This window comes from Arachis hypogaea, chromosome 3 (genome assembly GCF_003086295.3).
Source record: "Arachis hypogaea cultivar Tifrunner chromosome 3, arahy.Tifrunner.gnm2.J5K5, whole genome shotgun sequence".
Lineage (NCBI taxonomy): Eukaryota > Viridiplantae > Streptophyta > Magnoliopsida > Fabales > Fabaceae > Arachis > Arachis hypogaea.
The window spans coordinates 49,295,707-49,312,805 of record NC_092038.1 but is presented as its reverse complement, the minus strand read 5'-3'; the positions used below and the strand labels follow the sequence as shown (position 1 = coordinate 49,312,805).

The 17,099-nt window shown below is 40.8% G+C and overlaps 1 protein-coding gene across 6 annotated transcripts in view; it reads right to left on the bottom strand.

Moving 5' to 3' along the window:
* The window catches only part of LOC112790526 (uncharacterized), a 40,586-nt gene extending 39,404 nt beyond the window's left edge, over nucleotides 1–1,182 (bottom strand). For 3 of the 6 annotated variants that reach the window (XM_072232953.1, XM_025832971.3, XM_072232956.1), the window contains exons 1-3: nucleotides 855–1,182; nucleotides 464–679; nucleotides 313–380 (exon numbers count right to left, since the gene is read on the bottom strand). In XM_072232953.1, coding sequence (XP_072089054.1) covers nucleotides 313–380; nucleotides 464–679; nucleotides 855–1,001 — 431 coding nt within the window. In that variant the 5' untranslated portion in view covers nucleotides 1,002–1,182. Of the gene's footprint in view, nucleotides 1–312; nucleotides 381–463; nucleotides 683–854 lie in introns of all 6 variants that reach the window. The other 3 variants (XM_025832970.3, XM_072232954.1, XM_072232955.1) reach the window with 2 other exon arrangements.
* Between the last annotated feature and the right edge of the window lie 15,917 nt (nucleotides 1,183–17,099).

The window sequence follows — 17,099 nt, the reverse complement described above, 5'->3', positions numbered from 1 at the left end:
GTTGAAAGCACTGGTCATTTTAAAGTGAATGTGTTATGAACTTCTGATCATGACTCTACTGACGTACAATTTAAAGTTGCTGACGCAGCTTGCTTAACGTTTTTTAGTTTATTTATTTTTATTTTTCTTCCTTATTTTCATTAACAAAAAGATAAAAAAAAAATTACAAACAAAACAGAGGTGCAAACATTTGGGTGAAGCAGATTCAGTGAAGAATTAGATCCGTATCATCACAAGCAAAAAGGCAACCAAGTATTTTAAACATAATTTCAGATTTTATTGAAGCAAAATATTATGAGAGTAAGAACTCACCTTAACCGAGAACCATTCACTTGTGAAAGGAGAAGGCTAAAACCATCTTCTGTAACCTTGAACAAACCCTGCAATATAAACAATTATATTAACCATGTTATTATGCTCTGAACCAATAAATTAAGATATGAATGAGAGATTCAGTGGTTACCTTTTCAACGTCACAAACAAAAAGGCCACCATCTTTAGAAGCAGCGATTCCTAGCAAAGTGTTACTGTCAATATGCTTCCAGTTCTCCCAATTTTCGTTATTTCTGGGCAATCTTTTGATCCAACCGTCGCGAGTCGCGGCATAGAGAGTTCCGTCGTTGTCCACACACACATCCTCTGGATCCTTCAGAGCCCCTTCTCCAAGCTTAGTTATGTTCTGCTAAGGAAACAAAGTAACATATAACAAAAATTTAAATATTAATTACGGAGCACTTTAGCTCTCTTTTATTTCTTTAATTTTTTTAATTCTTCAATTATAATAAGCTCCACTATAAGTGTTAGCTCCTTTTTTTTTCTTAAAAAAAAAAGTATATGATATGCATTTTCTGAACCTGTAATTGGTTTCCTGGTGTAGAAGATGAAGGTGGAAGTTCCAGAGGGAGTGGATCGATGGGAGAGAAGTAGAAGATTTGAACTGTGAGAGACACTATCACTGCTAGAACCAAGCTTGAGCTTATTGTTATGATGTTGGAGGCCATTCTCTTAGAACTGGTTGCTCTTGTTCTGCTTTAGAATGTGGTGAACTTTTGAAATTGGATTAGGGTCACAGGAAGGAATACGTTCTATAAAATATCCGACACCACCCAAATTCTTGACCACATTTTCATAGAAAATTGGTTGACTTAATTCTTGACCGAATTGAAATTAGTTGATATTAGTGTTTTTGTACATAATTATTACGAAAATATAAATCTTTTGAAATTAGTTAATTTTTATTTTAACATTATAGATTATAAAAAAAATTTAAAAATTAAATTACTTTTTTGAAAATGTCATGTTCCGTGAGTTACCTGAAACTGGGAGGTCGATCTCGGACGAGATCTTCTGGACAGGTCGAGGTTGCCGCATCTGACTTGTTGGAGTGGGAAGCGCTGCTGGTGAACGTTCATCGGAGGGGAGTGGTACCTGCAAGAGACTCCAATGCTTAAGTCAATACGGGCTTTTGGCAGGTTTTTTTGTAGAATTGGAGTATGAGTTATACCTGGGTGTTCCAGTATATTTATAGTAGTGTTCTTGATGATCTTTCTGAGATAAGTTTGTTATCTTATCTTTTATCTTTTGTGGATGAGATCATCTTTTTAGTTAACCGCCTTTCTACTCAGGCGCTGGTTTCTTCTGGGCCTTCTTGGGCCTCTTTGCGATTTGTGCGGACTCTGCACGGAGAGTTTGTTGTAACAGCTTGTCCTTTAAAGAGGTTGGCCCTTTGGACAACTCGGACTTTACAGTTCGGTCCAGGGTATGAACTATGCCCCTACTTGAGCTTCGATCTTCCCATGAGGATGTGCTGTTGATTTTTGACCTCTTTGGGAAGTCGTGTTCAAGCATCTCATTTGGTAGCGTCCGATCTCCTTCTTCTTATGCGGGCTTCACGTCTTTTAAGTGCCATTTAAAAATGCAAAGCGTTTTTACCTTCGCTCCTTAATTGTGGCATTGCTTTCGAGGGCGTTAGTTTTTTGGGAGTGCGCGAGCGTCTTTAAAGCCTATTGATTAGGCCTTTATTCGTGTGGATCGTTTGTGCCTCTGTTGTGCATTTGTTGCGGTTGCTCCTATCGCAGGTTGGTGCTTTTTCTTTCTTTTATTGTGCCTTCTGTATTTTTCTGGTTCGTTGGTAGTTCTGTGTTGGTCTCTGTTGGTATTGCATGTTTATTTTCTGGAAAGTTTTGATCTTTTTGCTTTGCTTGTCCCTTTGAAGAAATGTTGGTGCCTTGATTTCTGTTTACCTCCTTGTGTTTCCTTTGTTGAGAGAGTTAGGGTTTTGGCTCGCAGCATTTCTTCCCTTCTGTATTCTGTACTGTTACCTCCAAAGGGTGCCCCTAGGTTTTAGTGGTGATCTTTGAACCTTAGGGCGCCTTTTTTCGCTGTTGGATTCTGTCGTTTGCTGGTTGCTTTTTGTTTTTCTGATTCTGCCCGAGTTGCTTGGTAGTGACCTTTCTTCCATTTTCTTGCTGTAGGTGTAGTTTTCTTATGTCTTCGAGTAAGAATATTGTTGAGATGTCTACGAAGGTCCTTGCTGGTATGGATGATTGGTTGGATTCGATAGTGTTAATGTGTGTTACTGTGGCTGATCCGGAGTATTATGAGAAACTTAGGAGGTTCCATAGAATTTGTGAGCATAGGGAAGATGAAAAGAACTATGAGCTAGTGTCGCCCGACTCCGAGGAGAGGGTTAGTTTCCTTCCTTTAAGTCGGGCAGAGCATCCTTTCTTTTATGCATATGAATATTTCTTTACCTAGCTAGGTATTACCTTTCCTTTTACTACCTTTGAGACCGAAACTTTGTGGAACTGTAATGTGGCCCCTTTGCAGCTTCATCCGAATTCTTGGGCTTTTATGAAGATGTTTCAATTGTTGTGTCAAGAGTTAGGTGTCCGACCTACCCTTTCCCTTTTTCTTTATTTGTTTGTGCTGACCAAACTAAGGGCGGCCAAGAAGAAAGCTTCTTAGATCTCCTTCCGGGCTATCCAGGGGAAGAAAGTTTTTCTATGTTTTATGACTCTTTCCAAGATTTTAAGAACTTTTACTTCAAAGTCCGAGCTGTTGAGGGTGTTGGCCCTTCTTCTTGGACGAAAACGATGAGCCAACATTTCCCTTATGGTGGCAGAAAGACACTTTAGTTCTTAAGTACCAATGGGAGAGTCTAGATGAGGTAGAAAGGGCTTTTGTAGGTGTCTTAGAGGAGCATTGGGGGGAGCCTCCTTATCTAAACATGAAGAGGTTTTTAGGAGATCTTGCTCTCCTCCGTTCCGAGCTAGGTAGCGCCTGACTTCTTTATGAGGCAGTCTTCTCTTGTTACTTTATTTGCGCATTACGTAACTGTTTCTATGATTCCTTTCTTCTTTTTCAGAGATGGTTGCTCATTCTGATTCGATGAAGGTCCTGAGGAAGACCAAGAAAATAGTGGCCGCTCAAAATATTCAGAGCAAGACGTCAGGGGAGGGTTCTAGTCAGGTTCCTCCGAAGAAGCCGGAGTCCGACCTTCAGGGACCGAGGAAGGTCATCCCAACTCCTCGAGTTCTGACGGTTCCTACTGAGCCTCCCTTAGCGACTTCTGGTGCTGCCTTCTCCCTTTCTCCATCTAGTCCTCCTCCCAAGAAGTCAAGTGTAATACCCGGTCTAACCGAAATTAATCAAATAATAAGTTAAGTAGGAGCGAATATGGGTGGAAGATTTGGCAATTGGAATTTGATGATTTAAATATGATATCTGGATTCAGTGAATTTTTCTGAGTCGGAAGACATAGTTTTCTGCGTAAAAGCGCGCAGTAGAATTTTGACCAGCAGTACCGGCTGAGGCCTGTCTGGTACTGCAGTTGAGAAAATTGATTATGAGTAAATAGGATTAAGAAATGAGAAATTATAATTAGGGAAGGTAGAAATATTTAAAGTGCGATTTGGAGCGCTAATCTTAAAGGTTTTGGCCCAAAATTGGGCCAACGGACAAAAATAAGTGAACTGGCCTAAGTGGGCCTAAGACCCAACATATATAAACATTAGTTATGAGCATTTCAGCTCATTTTTACCCTAAAATAGAGGTTGGGGCGCCGAAATAGAGAAGAGAGAAGAGAAGAGAGAAAACATAACTCTCTTTGATCTTCAAATCACCATAACTTGAGCTACGGAGCTCCGATTGACGAGCCGTTTGCGGCCACGCATCGCTCTTCTCATCCTCTACAATTCTATCTAAGTTTTGTGGTGAGTATTCCATTCATCTCTGCCCAGTTTTCGATATTCTCCACTGTTACACGTTTTTGGGTGGTTAGTGTTGAAATCTTGTGATTTTGGGTGTTTAGGGATACTCCAACATGGATTCCAAGTGGGTTCTATCCCTACTTCATATGGGCTGAGGTAGGAAGTGCTCAAACCCTTGTGATTTGTCATTTTTATGAGCCCTAGGTTGATGTATGTATGTGATATTGGTTATGTTAGTGTATTTGATGATCTTGGTGTACAATTGGGAGATTGGTGTTGCTTGAGGAGCTTTAGTGAGGCTTGGGACTAAGGTTGGTGGAGACTTCTAAAGAAGAGGCTCAATTGATTTGGCTACAAGAGATACGGTTTAAGTTTCATTTAAGTACTGTGTGGTGTGATGAGAATTCCTAGGCTAGATGCCCCTAGGATTAAGTTTGGATTGTGTAAATGGTTGGTGCTAATATGCATAGTTGGTATGTAATGTGAATTGATGATTGGGTTGAGAATTGTGTGGCCTTGTATGCTTGGTGTATTGAAAATTTGATATATTGGGTAATGAGTATTGATTTGTGGTTTATGCATTTAAATTGTGAAATTGGGCCGGAGGCCGTGAATTTTGGGCCAGAGGCCGAAAAGAGGTAAGTAAGGTAAGTTGATGTGTGCATTGTATGATGACACAAGTGATTGGATGAATTTCAGATAATGAATATATGAATGATTGGGTTGGTTATTGAATAATGAGGTTTGAGGAGTTGAAGTGTGGAAATTGGTAATTTTGGGTGAAATTGTATAGATGAGGTATGTTTGGTTTTGGTTGAGGTATGTTATGTGGTCATATATGTGATCATGATTATTGATGCCTTGATGGTATGATAATGCATGAGAGATATGTATGTTGTGATATATGTTTGAGGAATGATTGAGGTTGATTTGGGGATGAAACCACGTGATAGTGAGTATGATATTGATCATGTATAATGATGGTTGATTGGAAATAGTATTGTTGGAAATTGGGATGAGGAAGGATGTATGACATGTTGATGTGTTTGTAATTTAGCCATTTGTTTGAAATGGGTAAAAATGGTTATATGGCGGTTTTGTGAATTGTGGTAATGTGTCAATGTGTGAGTCGAGGAGGCTTGACGTTGAATTTGATACATTTCAATTGATTTCAAAGAAAAGGGATGAAATTGGCATGTTTTGATTGATTTTGAAAAGGGTTGGAAATGGTTTGTTTTGAAATGGCACTTTGTGGTTTTTATGAAAAATATGGTTTTTGGGCATACTTTGGTGAGACATAACTTGGACTACGGATCTCTGTTTCGCGCCAAATCTGTTTAGAAATGAAATGGGATCCGGGATGTCCATGCCGTTCGAAGAACGGATGAAAAATGATTTAAAATGAGGAAGTTATGTCCATTGGAAGATTGGGGTCTAAATCTGTGAATTCTGCAGTTTTTAACTTAGAAAATTTTTAGCAGAATAACCCCTTGCGCGTGGGCGCACTTGGCGCGTACGCGCCGATCTTCCAGAAAGCACCATCCACGCGTGCGCGTGATGTGCGCGGGCGCGCCGATAGTGCTGCACCCAATGCCCAGCCATTTTCCAGAGAGTTGTGCCAGAACTGTGCCAGCTTTGTGCCTGGGGCACGAGAGTATCCACGCGTACGCGTGGTTGACGCTTGCGCGTCGATGAGTTTTTAAGGCCATCCACGCGTGCGCGTGGAGTACGCGTACGCGTGGCATTGTTTTCATGCCAAAGTTTATATTTGAGTTTTAAAAGTCAAATCTCATACTTCTAAGCCTCCAATCTCACCACTTATATCTTAAATCGTTATGATATGCCTAGCTATGAGGGAAGGAGTTAGGGGATGTGGTAACTTGCGAGTGAAGCAAGGGAAAAGTTATGATCAATGATGATCAACGATGATTATATGAGATATGGAGGATGACGGTAGGAGTACCGTGTATGCCATGAGCCGAAGGGCAATATCTATTGATAAATGGCTGGTTTTTGATTGAACCATGAGCCGGATGATTGAGTTATTGCCGGGTCACGGCAAAGCCATTATTGATTATGGCTGAGTATAAATGCATATATGATTAATGAATGAATGTGTTAAATGGATAATAGTGGAAGATGTTGAAATGTGATGTGTAACCCCGGGTAGTAGGCAGTGGCGTTGTCCACTTGCTCCGGGTATGAGACGGAAAAGGATGTTTATGATAAATGAGTTAATTATGGAGTTTTGAATGAATGTATTTGTGATACCTGGGTAGTAGTAAGGGTTGTGGTTCGTCCCACTTGCTCCAGGTTAATGTTTGAGATTTGATAACAATGAGGATTGATAATATGAATTGAGATTGAATGAATATATGCTTAAGATACCTGGGCAGTAGCAAGGGTTGTGGTTCGTCCCGCTTGCTCCGGGTTAATGCTTAAGATACCTGGGCAGTAGCAAGGGTTGTGGTTCGTCCCGCTTGCTCCAGGTTAATGCTTAAGATACCTGGGCAGTAGCAAGGGTTGTGGTTCGTCCCACTTGCTCCAGGTCAGAGATTGTGACACTTGGGTAGTAGCGGCAGTAGTGGTGAATCCACTCGCTCCAGGTTGAGCTGTTAAACACCCGCCTGGGTAGTAGCCGCAGTAGTGGTTGTTCCACTGGCTCTGGGCTGAGCGGGTAGTAGCAAGGGGGTTGTAGCTCAAACCTACTTGCTCCGCAAGGGGTGTTTCTGTCCATGGTTAGCTACCAGGACGTGTCAGGTTGGCTATATAACCGACAGATGATATCATCAGCCATAGGGCAGGCATACATCATTTGCATATGTTTGAATTGTTTGGGTTTGCCTATTTATTTTGGATTTCTACATCATATATGCTATGTTACCTGATTATGTGCTACTTGTTCTACTTGTACCTTATTTGTGTATTACTTGTCTGTATTGCTTGTGTTTGTACAACTGAGAGATCCCTCATGTTGGTGTCGGTGGATGTTGAGGGCTATTCTTGATGAGATGAATTGATGATGCGATTGCATGATGATGATGATTTTTGAATGAGATAATTTGAGCCCCCCTGGGTAGACGCAGTGATGTGATTTCACTAGCTCCAGGCGAGGGTATGATGTATTGATATAGAGTTGCTGAGGCAGAACAACTGGTGATGGTTTTGCTTATGATTCTGAGTCTGATTCATGGAAGAATCAGCGAGTTGGGAAACATGTGTAACACGAACTAGATTTAGTATCCCCTTACGACAGATGCCTATTCATGGATTAGTGAGAATCTAGGCTGGATACTTGGTGAAAAGGAGTTTAGGATGCTTAGTGAGTTTTTATTGCAGTGCATTGTATTTATTTGGCACTTTTACCGTACTGGGAACCCATGGGCCCGGGGTTCTCATTCCGTATATATTTCTTGTTTTTCAGATACAGGTTCAAGTGCTCATAAGTGAGCTGCGGTTCGTCTGAGAGACGGCGAAGATATTTATTTTCTCTACCTTGTGTTTTGCTTAGAATCTCTCCACCTTTGTTTTGAAAAGATTATATTATGTGTTGAACTCTTTTGGAACATGCCTATAGAGGCTCTTATGTTTCCTTTGGGAGAGATTAGGATGTATTGTTGTCAGTTACTTTCATACTGTACCCTAGCCGGCCTAAACTTCGCGGGTCGCGACTAGTGGCTATTACTTATGTTATATATATCTATCTGTTATCTATCTCTTAATCTCCTTTATGCCTTGTCCGTATATCGCTTTCGGCTTCACAGTTTAACTTTTCGTTGTCGAAACGTGAGTGTTACGTCTTCGCGATTTTATTCCACTCTTTTCAGGCTTCTCGATTAATACTCCTTTCGAAATTACCTATATTTATATATTAAAAATCCACCTGGGAGTCGTACCACCGTAATATCATTGACTTATGACTCGAGCATAAGGATTTGAATATTAGGGTGTTACATCAAGGACTTCCGGGATTTACAATTTGGATGATAAATATTTTGATGGTGTGGCTTTCACTTCAAAACTCATTGCTCCTTATGGCAAGGTTCCTACTGATGATGTGTCGATCCTTCACCACCTTGATTTTATCTTAAGCAATAGTATTCGGATGGCTAATCTTAGCGCTGCTTTGTCTCGGGTTGTTAAGGAGTCTCTTGTTCGCGCCACTAGGGCTTTTCTTGAAGATGCTAAGGCCGATTATGATAGGGTGAAGGGTTTGAAGGACGAGTTAGAGGCCGAGAATGTTGGATTGGAGCTTACGGCGGAGAGGGAGAAGGCTAGGGCCATAGTTGCAGAGGCGGCCGCTAATCTGGCTGAAGAGATGGCAAAAAAGGCTAAGGAGAGCTATACTCGGACCTATGGCGAGCTGTTGGAGACCAAAGAGAGGCTTCAGTCCGCTTATGATGACTATGCCGAGCTCCAGGGCCATGTAGTGAATGGTATGACTGCTTTATATGAGAATCTGAAGGCCCAAGTCCGAGTTCTTGCTGCCGATGTTGACCTCTCCTTATTCAGCATGGACAACGTAGTGGAGGATGGTAAAATTGTGCTTGCTTCTGATGATGATGATGAGGCTCCTCCTTTAGTGTTAACGGCTAAGGCCTCCACAGCCCCTCCTATCGAGACGTCCCAGCTTGAGGCAAAACCTGATTTGGAGATACTGAATGGCCCTGATGGTGTGGTCGGTGCTGTCCCGATCTCTGTCATCCCTCCTGGCCCTCAGGATGCTGTGACCGGGGCGAAGCTAGATCCTTTGTAGCTCCTTTTTTTTTTTTCTCTCTTTTTATGATGTATGATGTAGAAGAGTTTATTGTGTATGGTTCAGAATCAATCAAAACAAGGATTAATTCGTTAGTAGCATAGTCCAAACCAACAACAAACCCTCATAATCAAATAATAAATTCAATACAATATAAACCGAGAGTATTTAGACTCCCAGGTCGTTCTCCCTAGGACGCAATTGAAGTGTTACTTCCTTGGTTGTTAAGGCAAAAAGGGGTTTTCGAGGAAGAAATTAAAGATTAAAAGAACTAAGAAATCAAAGAAATAAGGAATGAGCAAAATTGTGAATTAATGCATAAAAGAGACCTTAACTTAGGAGTGAAGGTCCAAGGAGTCCTATCATTGCCATAACTACAACTATGGTAATTGTCATGAGTTAGTCTCGCCTAGTTAACCCCAACCATCGAGGAGTAAGTCAAGCAAGCATAATTGACCTTAATCCATAAGTCCTAGCCAATTCACTGGTGCGCGGAATTGCAATCACACTTTTGTAACTCCGCACAACTAACCAGCAAGTGCACTGGGTCGTCCAAGTAATACCTTACGTGAGTAAGGGTCAATCCCACGGAGATTGCCGGCTTGAAGCAAGCTATGGTTATCTTGTAACTCTTAGTCAGGAAATTAATAATAAAAAGGATTTTGTTTGTGAAAAGTAAAAGAGCATGAAAAGAATGGTACTTGTTATTCAATAATAGAGAGCAGGTTGAGGTTTCGAAGTTGCTTTGTCTTCTGAATTTCTACTTTCCAACTGTCTTTTTCTTCTAGAAACGCATGTCCCTTCCATGGCAGGTTGTATGTTGGTGGATCACCATTGTCAATGGCTACCATCCGTCCTCTCAGTGAAAACATGTCCTCTACGATTTCCCGCATGGCTAATCATCTGTCGGTTCTCACTTGTGTCGGAATAGGATACATTTATCCTTTTGCACACTGTCACTACGCCCAACATTCGCGAGTTTGAAGCTTGTCACAGTTATCCCATCCCAGATTCTACTCGGAATACTGATGACTTGCATCATCTACCCTTCTATCTTGCATAAAGAAGACCATAAAAGAGCACAAATCTCATTTGATCAGTACAATTCATGCATTATTTGATGAATATTATGGTACACTACTTTGAGATGAGTTGTGCTGAATTGCAAGTGAAAAAGGTGTCAAAAATGAGAAGAAGACAAACAAGAAGCTGGGCGTGTGAGACTGGCGTGTCACTTGGGAGCAAACGCCACAAAAATGCACTGGCGTGGCACGCCAGGAGTTAAGCGTGGCACGCCAGTACTAAATTCCAGAAGGGAGATCCAAGCATGCATGTGGGCGTGGCACGCTAGGGACTAGGCGTGGCACCCTAGTACAAAATATCAGAGAGCAAAACGGAGGACACAAAAGGGGCGTGGCATGCCAGGTTGGGCGTGGCACGCCTGACCCCTCAACCTGACTTGGGCGTGCCACTTAGTGTCGAAGGCGTGGCACGCCAGCTCCAAAAGTCACTTTGGCGTGCCACTTGAAGACCCAGGCGTGGCACGCCAAGCTTGAAGAATGCACAAATACTTTGGCGTGCCACTTGAAGACCCAGGCGTGGCACGCCAAGCTTGAAGAATGCATAAATACATGGGCGTGCCACTTGAGCAACATGGCATGGCACGCTGGTACAATGGTCCAGAGAAGGGGCTGAAGACGATTGAAGACTGGGCATGCCACTTGGTGTCGAAGGCGTGGCATGCCAGTTCCAAAAAGTTACTTTGGCGTGCCACTTGAAGGCCAAGGCGTGGCACGCCACTTACTGAAGCAAGGCAAGATCATGGGCGTGGCACGCCAACTTATAGGCGTGATACGCTCGTATAAGTTTTCAGAGAGGGTGGAAGAGGCCAATTACATGGGGCGTGCCACTTGGTATTGAAGGCGTGGCACGCCAATCACTATTCTTCACTTAGGCGTACAACTTGAGCAACCAGGCGTGGTACGCCAGTGTCATTCAGAGGCCAAAGCATCATTGGGGCGTGCCACTTGAGTTCGTGGCGTGGCACACCAAACAGAGGAACCACTCACTCACAAAGGGGCGTGGCACGCCAGACCCTGGGCATACCATGCTAGTGTAACTTTCCAGAGAGCATAGCCAAGCACATCACAAGGGGCGTGGCATGCCAGACCTTGGGAGTGCCACGCTAGTTCAAGATTCCATAAGCAAACAAAGTGGAAAAATCAAAGGGGCGTGCCACTTGAGCTCGAAGGCGTGGCACGCCAACACAAGAATGTCACTATGGCGTGCCACTTGAATTCGAAGGCGTGGCATGCCAAGGTTGACAAGGGACGAGCGTGCCACTTGAAGGATTGAGCGTGGCACGCCAAGCCATTTTGAAGGGCATGTGACATACTAATGAAGCGCCAGCCATACGCCAGCTAAGGAGTCACGTTTATTGAGTGCTTTCTTTCCCTCCAAAATGTAATTTTCCCTTTTTATTTTTGTAATTTCTTTATTTTAACTAGGAGTAGTATAAATACCCCCAGAGAGTATTGAAGAAGGGGTTAAGCAGTTAGTTCTAGATCCACTTTTACATTCCACTTTTGATTACTTTCTAAGCTATGAGTAGCTAACTTCCCTCCCATTGAGAGAGGGAGCTCTGTTGTACTTGATGGATTGATAATAGTGAAATTCTTCTTCTCTTCATCTTCTCTTGATTTTCTAGAAGGAATTTCGTTCTTAATGCTTAATGTTCAATCATCTTGGGAAAGAGATTGAATGCAATTGGGTTTCATGGGAACCTTGGGAAAGGAAACATGAAACCATGCTTGAAAGCCCTTCTCACATTTGAGTAGATTCTGGGTTTTGGTGATGGGATATGTGACATATAATCCCCCCTCTACCTGGACCTACAAGGGTGTGTGGTATAATTAGGGACCAAGCATATCTCTCTTCATGAGCAATTAGACCAAGGAATTGGCTATTGATCAAGATATGAGAGATTGAGTCACCAAGGGATTGGGGCTCAATCAATCAAGATTGCCAAGAGGTCAATGAGTTGCATGATTGAAGAAGATATAAGCTAGATTTGATCCAAAGAGACAACATCTCCCAATCTCAATGAATTTCCCCATTCTTATCTATCCATTTCTTTATAGCTTAATTTTACATTCTGCAATTCCCCATTCCCATTTACATTCAAGTCATTTATAATTCAACACTTTATATTCAGCAATTTCCATTTCTGCACTTTATTGCTTTTATTTACATTCTAGTCATTTACATTTATGTCATTTACAATTCTGCACTTCACAATCTTATTGATCCATTTGACTAATTCATCAATAAATTAAAACTGCTTGGATTTGCCAATCTCTTTAGATACGATCCCACTCCTTTGTGGGTTATTACTTGGCGATAATTTTGGTGCGCTTGCCAAAAGAACTTGTTCACTAAATTTTTAAAAGGGGTAGTGAATCGAGGTCATCAAATACCACAAACAAGGTTCTGATCTCACGAGTTTGAGTGCTTTGTTATCAGGAGATACAGGTCAAACTCGTGGATTAGAAACCTAAGAGATACGCACTCAAGCTGTCGCCCAATGACTACATTGAGCTCATGTAGAACGGAAGTGGTTGTCAGGCACGCGTTCATAAGTTGGAGAATGATGATGAGTGTCACGGATCATCATATTCTCCATGTTGAAATACGAGTGAGTATCTTAGAATAGAAACAAACGTGATTGAATAGAAAACAGTAGTAATTGCATTAATCCATGGAAACACAGCAGAGCTCCTCACCCTTACCTATGGGGTTTAGAGGTTTATACTGTAGAAGATACAATAGGATTTTTCAAAAAGGTCATAAGTTCTAAAATAAATCTCTAAAAGTCGTTTTTATACTAAACTAGTAACCTAGGTTTACAGAGAATGAGTAACTAGATGCAGAGAGTGCAGAAATCCACTTTCGGGGCCCACTTGGTGAGTGTTTGGGCTGAGCTTCCTAGCTTTCACGTGCATGTGCCATTTCTGGAGTTAAACGCCAGCTTGGATGCCAGTTTAGGCATTTAACTCCAACTTTGGTGCCAGTTCTGGCGTTTTATGCCAAAAAAGGGTCTCTGGTGGGCATTTAAACGCCAGTTTGGCCCATCAAATCTCGGGCAAAGTATGAACTATTATATATTGCTGGAAAGCCCAAGATGTATAATTTCCAACGCAATTTAGAGCGTGCCAATTAGGTTTCTGTAGCTCCAGAAAATCCACTTCGATTACAGGAGAGTCAGAATCCAACAGCATCTGCAGTCCTTTTTCAGCCTCTGAATCAGAGTTTTGCTCAGGTCCCTCAATTTCAGCAAAAAATACGTGAAATTACAGAAAAACACACCAACTCATAGTAAAGTCCAGAAATGTGATTTTTGAATAAAAATTAATAAAAACACAACAAAAAGTGAATAAAACATGCTAAAAACTATATGAAAATACTACCAAAAAGCGTATAAAATATCTGCTCACCACAACACCAAACTTAAACTATTGCTTGTCCCCAAGCAACTAGACAAATAAAATAGGATAAAAAGAAGATTATGATGCAATAACATCTCAGAGTCTTTAATGAAGCTCAAGTTCAAATTAGATGAGCGAGGCTTAAAGCTTTTTGCTTCTGAATAGTTTTGGCATCTCATTTTATCCTTTGAAGTTCAGAATGATTGGCATCCATAGGAACTCAGAATTTAGATAGTGTTATTGATTCTCCTAGTGAAGTATGTTGATTCTTGAACACAGCTACTTATGAGTCTTGGCTGTGACCCTAAGCATCTTGCTTTCTAATATTACCACCGGATACATAAATGCCACAGACACATAACTGAGTGAACCTTTTCAAATTATGACTCAGCTTTGCTAGAGTCCCCAGTTAGAGGTGTCCAGAGTTCTTAAGAACACTCTTTTGCTTTGGATCACGACTTTAACCACTCAGTCCCAAGCTTTTCACTTGGACCTTCATGACACAAGCACATAGTTAGGGACAGCTTGATTTAGCCACTTAGGCCAGGATTTTATACCTTTGGGCCCTCCTATCCACTGATGCTCAAAGTCTTGGATCCTCTTTACCCTTGCCTTTTAGTTTAAAGAGTTACTAGCTTTTTCTGCTTGCTTTTTCTTTCTCTCTCTCTCTCTCTCTCTCTCTCTCTCTCTCTCTCTTTATTTTGCATTTTTCACTGCTTTTTCTTGCTTCAAGAATCAATTTTATGATTTTTCAGATTATCAATAACATTTCTCTTTTTCATTATTCTTTCAAGAGCCAACAATTTTAACATTCATAAACTTCACTATAAAAAATATGCACTATTCAAGCATTCATTCAGAGAGCTAAAGTAATGCCACCACATATAAATAATTTAAATTTTTCTTATTATATACTTGAGATATTTGCACCCTTGCTCTTCTAAAAAAAATCTACTATTTTATTTATGTTTGATGATGATAACACTATATTTTTGGAATGATTTATGATGAGACAGTTGTTGTTGTTTCCTTCTCTGCTACATGAGTAGACAGAGCCTATATCTCTAGCATGGTAGATTTTTCTGCTGCATGAGTGTGTAGAGCCTATATCTATGGGCGTGGCAGGAACGCTACATCCGGAAGGATGTGTCGGGTTGACATTTATAGAACGACAAGTGATATCACGAGCTAATAGGACAGGCATTCATCATATGCATATTTTATATTCTTGTTTGCTTTGCTTAACTTTAGTTATGCCTAAATGAATCACATGTCTACTTGCTATTTGTTTACTTGCTGTTATATGTATATTACTTGTGCTTTACTTGTTTGCATTACCTATGTTTTTCACTAGGATTGAGGAGGCTCAGTAGGTGGTGGCGATGGGATTGCATGGAGGTTAGGCTGGCGAAGGCTGTGGGACAGCGGTGCTATGTTATTTAGAAATCCTTTAAGATAGAATACCCTGTTTATGGTTTAAGTTATTTATTTATTTTGTTAAGCTTGAATAACGGTATCGATGTGAAGTTCTAGGATTGCCTTTGGCGTCCCGGAACCTTACATCTTACATATTGGGCACTGTTATCATACTGAGAACATTCTTCTCATACCATTTGTTGTTGTTGATTTTCAGATGCAAGTTGTAATTCACCTTGGTGACATTGCGAATATGGTGACAGAGCGGAATATGGTTTCTTCCTTTTTATTTCTATTTTATTTTATTGTAGTACTTTCTCTCACCTTTTTATCTTAGACTTTATGGCCTCAGAGACTTGATTTGAGAGATAAGTTGTACAAGCTGTTTTAAACTTCCAAAACTCTGTTGTATTCAGTTTGACTAGCCGGCCTAAACTCTACAGACTGTGACTAGTCCTCTTTTGTATATTATACTTATATATATATATATATATCTTATTTAATTTAATTATTACATTGTGTATTCTGGAACTATCTACAAGGTTTTATAGTTATTATGTCTTGTTCTGCCTATGCCTAAGCATTTTAGTTTTTGTGTGTGAACGCTTCACGTATTGTAATTCTACTTTATGCGGCTTTGAACTTTATTCCTTCATCGGGCTTCTAGTTATATAAATTCTTGGATGTATATTATGTATTATAAGCTTTAGGACTATCGTGACACTTTGTTATCCTTTGCTTTACGGCTAGAGGTAAAGCTTAGGATAACGGGGTGTTACAAGCCATACCTACTCTGCCTAGACAGACCTCCCAATTACAAGAAATTAAACAAGATGAAACTGGAAAGGTAGAAATTTTCTTTGACAGAAGAAATTCTTTTTCCTCGAGGTCTGAAGCCACATCTATCTACAGATCTGAGTTTGCCTCGGCAAGGAGATCTTTCTCTATAAGGTCTCATTCCTCTCTTCCTAATTCACATATTAGGATGACCAACCCTGAAATCAACCTTACAGGATTACAAAATAAATTCTAGTAACCAAAGACGCATTTACCAAAAGGAAGAGGATATAGACAAACAGTCTATTCAATCCCCAACATATTCTTCTTTAAATGATAATGTCCATGTCAACTGAAGAATTTGTTATAGATAGAGAAGCCTTGTGAAGGAACGTCATCTCTTAAGAATAGAAACTTTAGAGGAGATGGTACTTACAAACCTTTGAGGCACCTCAAGATTCACATTTCAGGGAAGAATATTATCATTTCCTCAATCAACCCAAGATGCATATTCCGTTTTTCGAATGGTTCCATGCTTATAGCATAAAGAACAATATAGATTATCCTTTTAAAGAAGACATTAGTACATCTAATTCTGCAAATGTCATATCAACCTGGAAAATCCAGGAGAGGGAGTTGGTTAAATCTGAATTTTTCCCAACAGGAAAGTTCATCCTTACAAATAATCTAGATTCTAAACAAAGCCCTTTCATGACTGTGCCATTCAAAAGAAAAAATCTCGACAAACCCATTGGGCCTAAAGATATAAAGAATATCATGGATGACCTATGGATCATCGCGCTCTCTCTCCTCGGCTTCTCCTATGGATGACGGTGGTGTGGTGAGGACGAAGGCGGCGATGCGGCGTGGACGCGGTGGCGACGAAGGCGGGCGGCTCTGATAAACCACTATTTTATGGGTTATCTTGTGCTTAATTGAGTGGATTTTATCAATCTTTCATACACTTGTTCATACAAAATACATGGGTTTACATTCTCCTTCCTCATTTTGTGCTATGACTGAAAACGTGCTTCTTTGGTCTTAATTTAGCTAATCATAATCCTCTCTTATTACCATTCGATGCTTTGATATGTGTGTTAAGTGATTTCAGAGTTTACAGGGCATGAATGGCTTGGAGGATGGAAAGGAAGCATGCAAAAGTGGAAGGAATACAAGAAACTAAAGGAATTGCCAAAGCTGTCAGCCTGACCTCTTCGCAATCAAACAGTCATAACTTGAGCTATAGAGGTCAAAATGATGCGATTCTAGTTGTGTTGGAAAGCTAACGTCCGGAGCTTCGATTTGATATATAATTTGTCATATTGGCCGTACAGCTAGGCAACGCGAATGCATGCTCCACGCAGACGCATCGCAGTGACGAAAATCAGCGTGGCAGATTTTGCCCTCAGCGATTTCTGGGATATTTCCAGCCCAGTTTCAAGCCCAGAAAACACA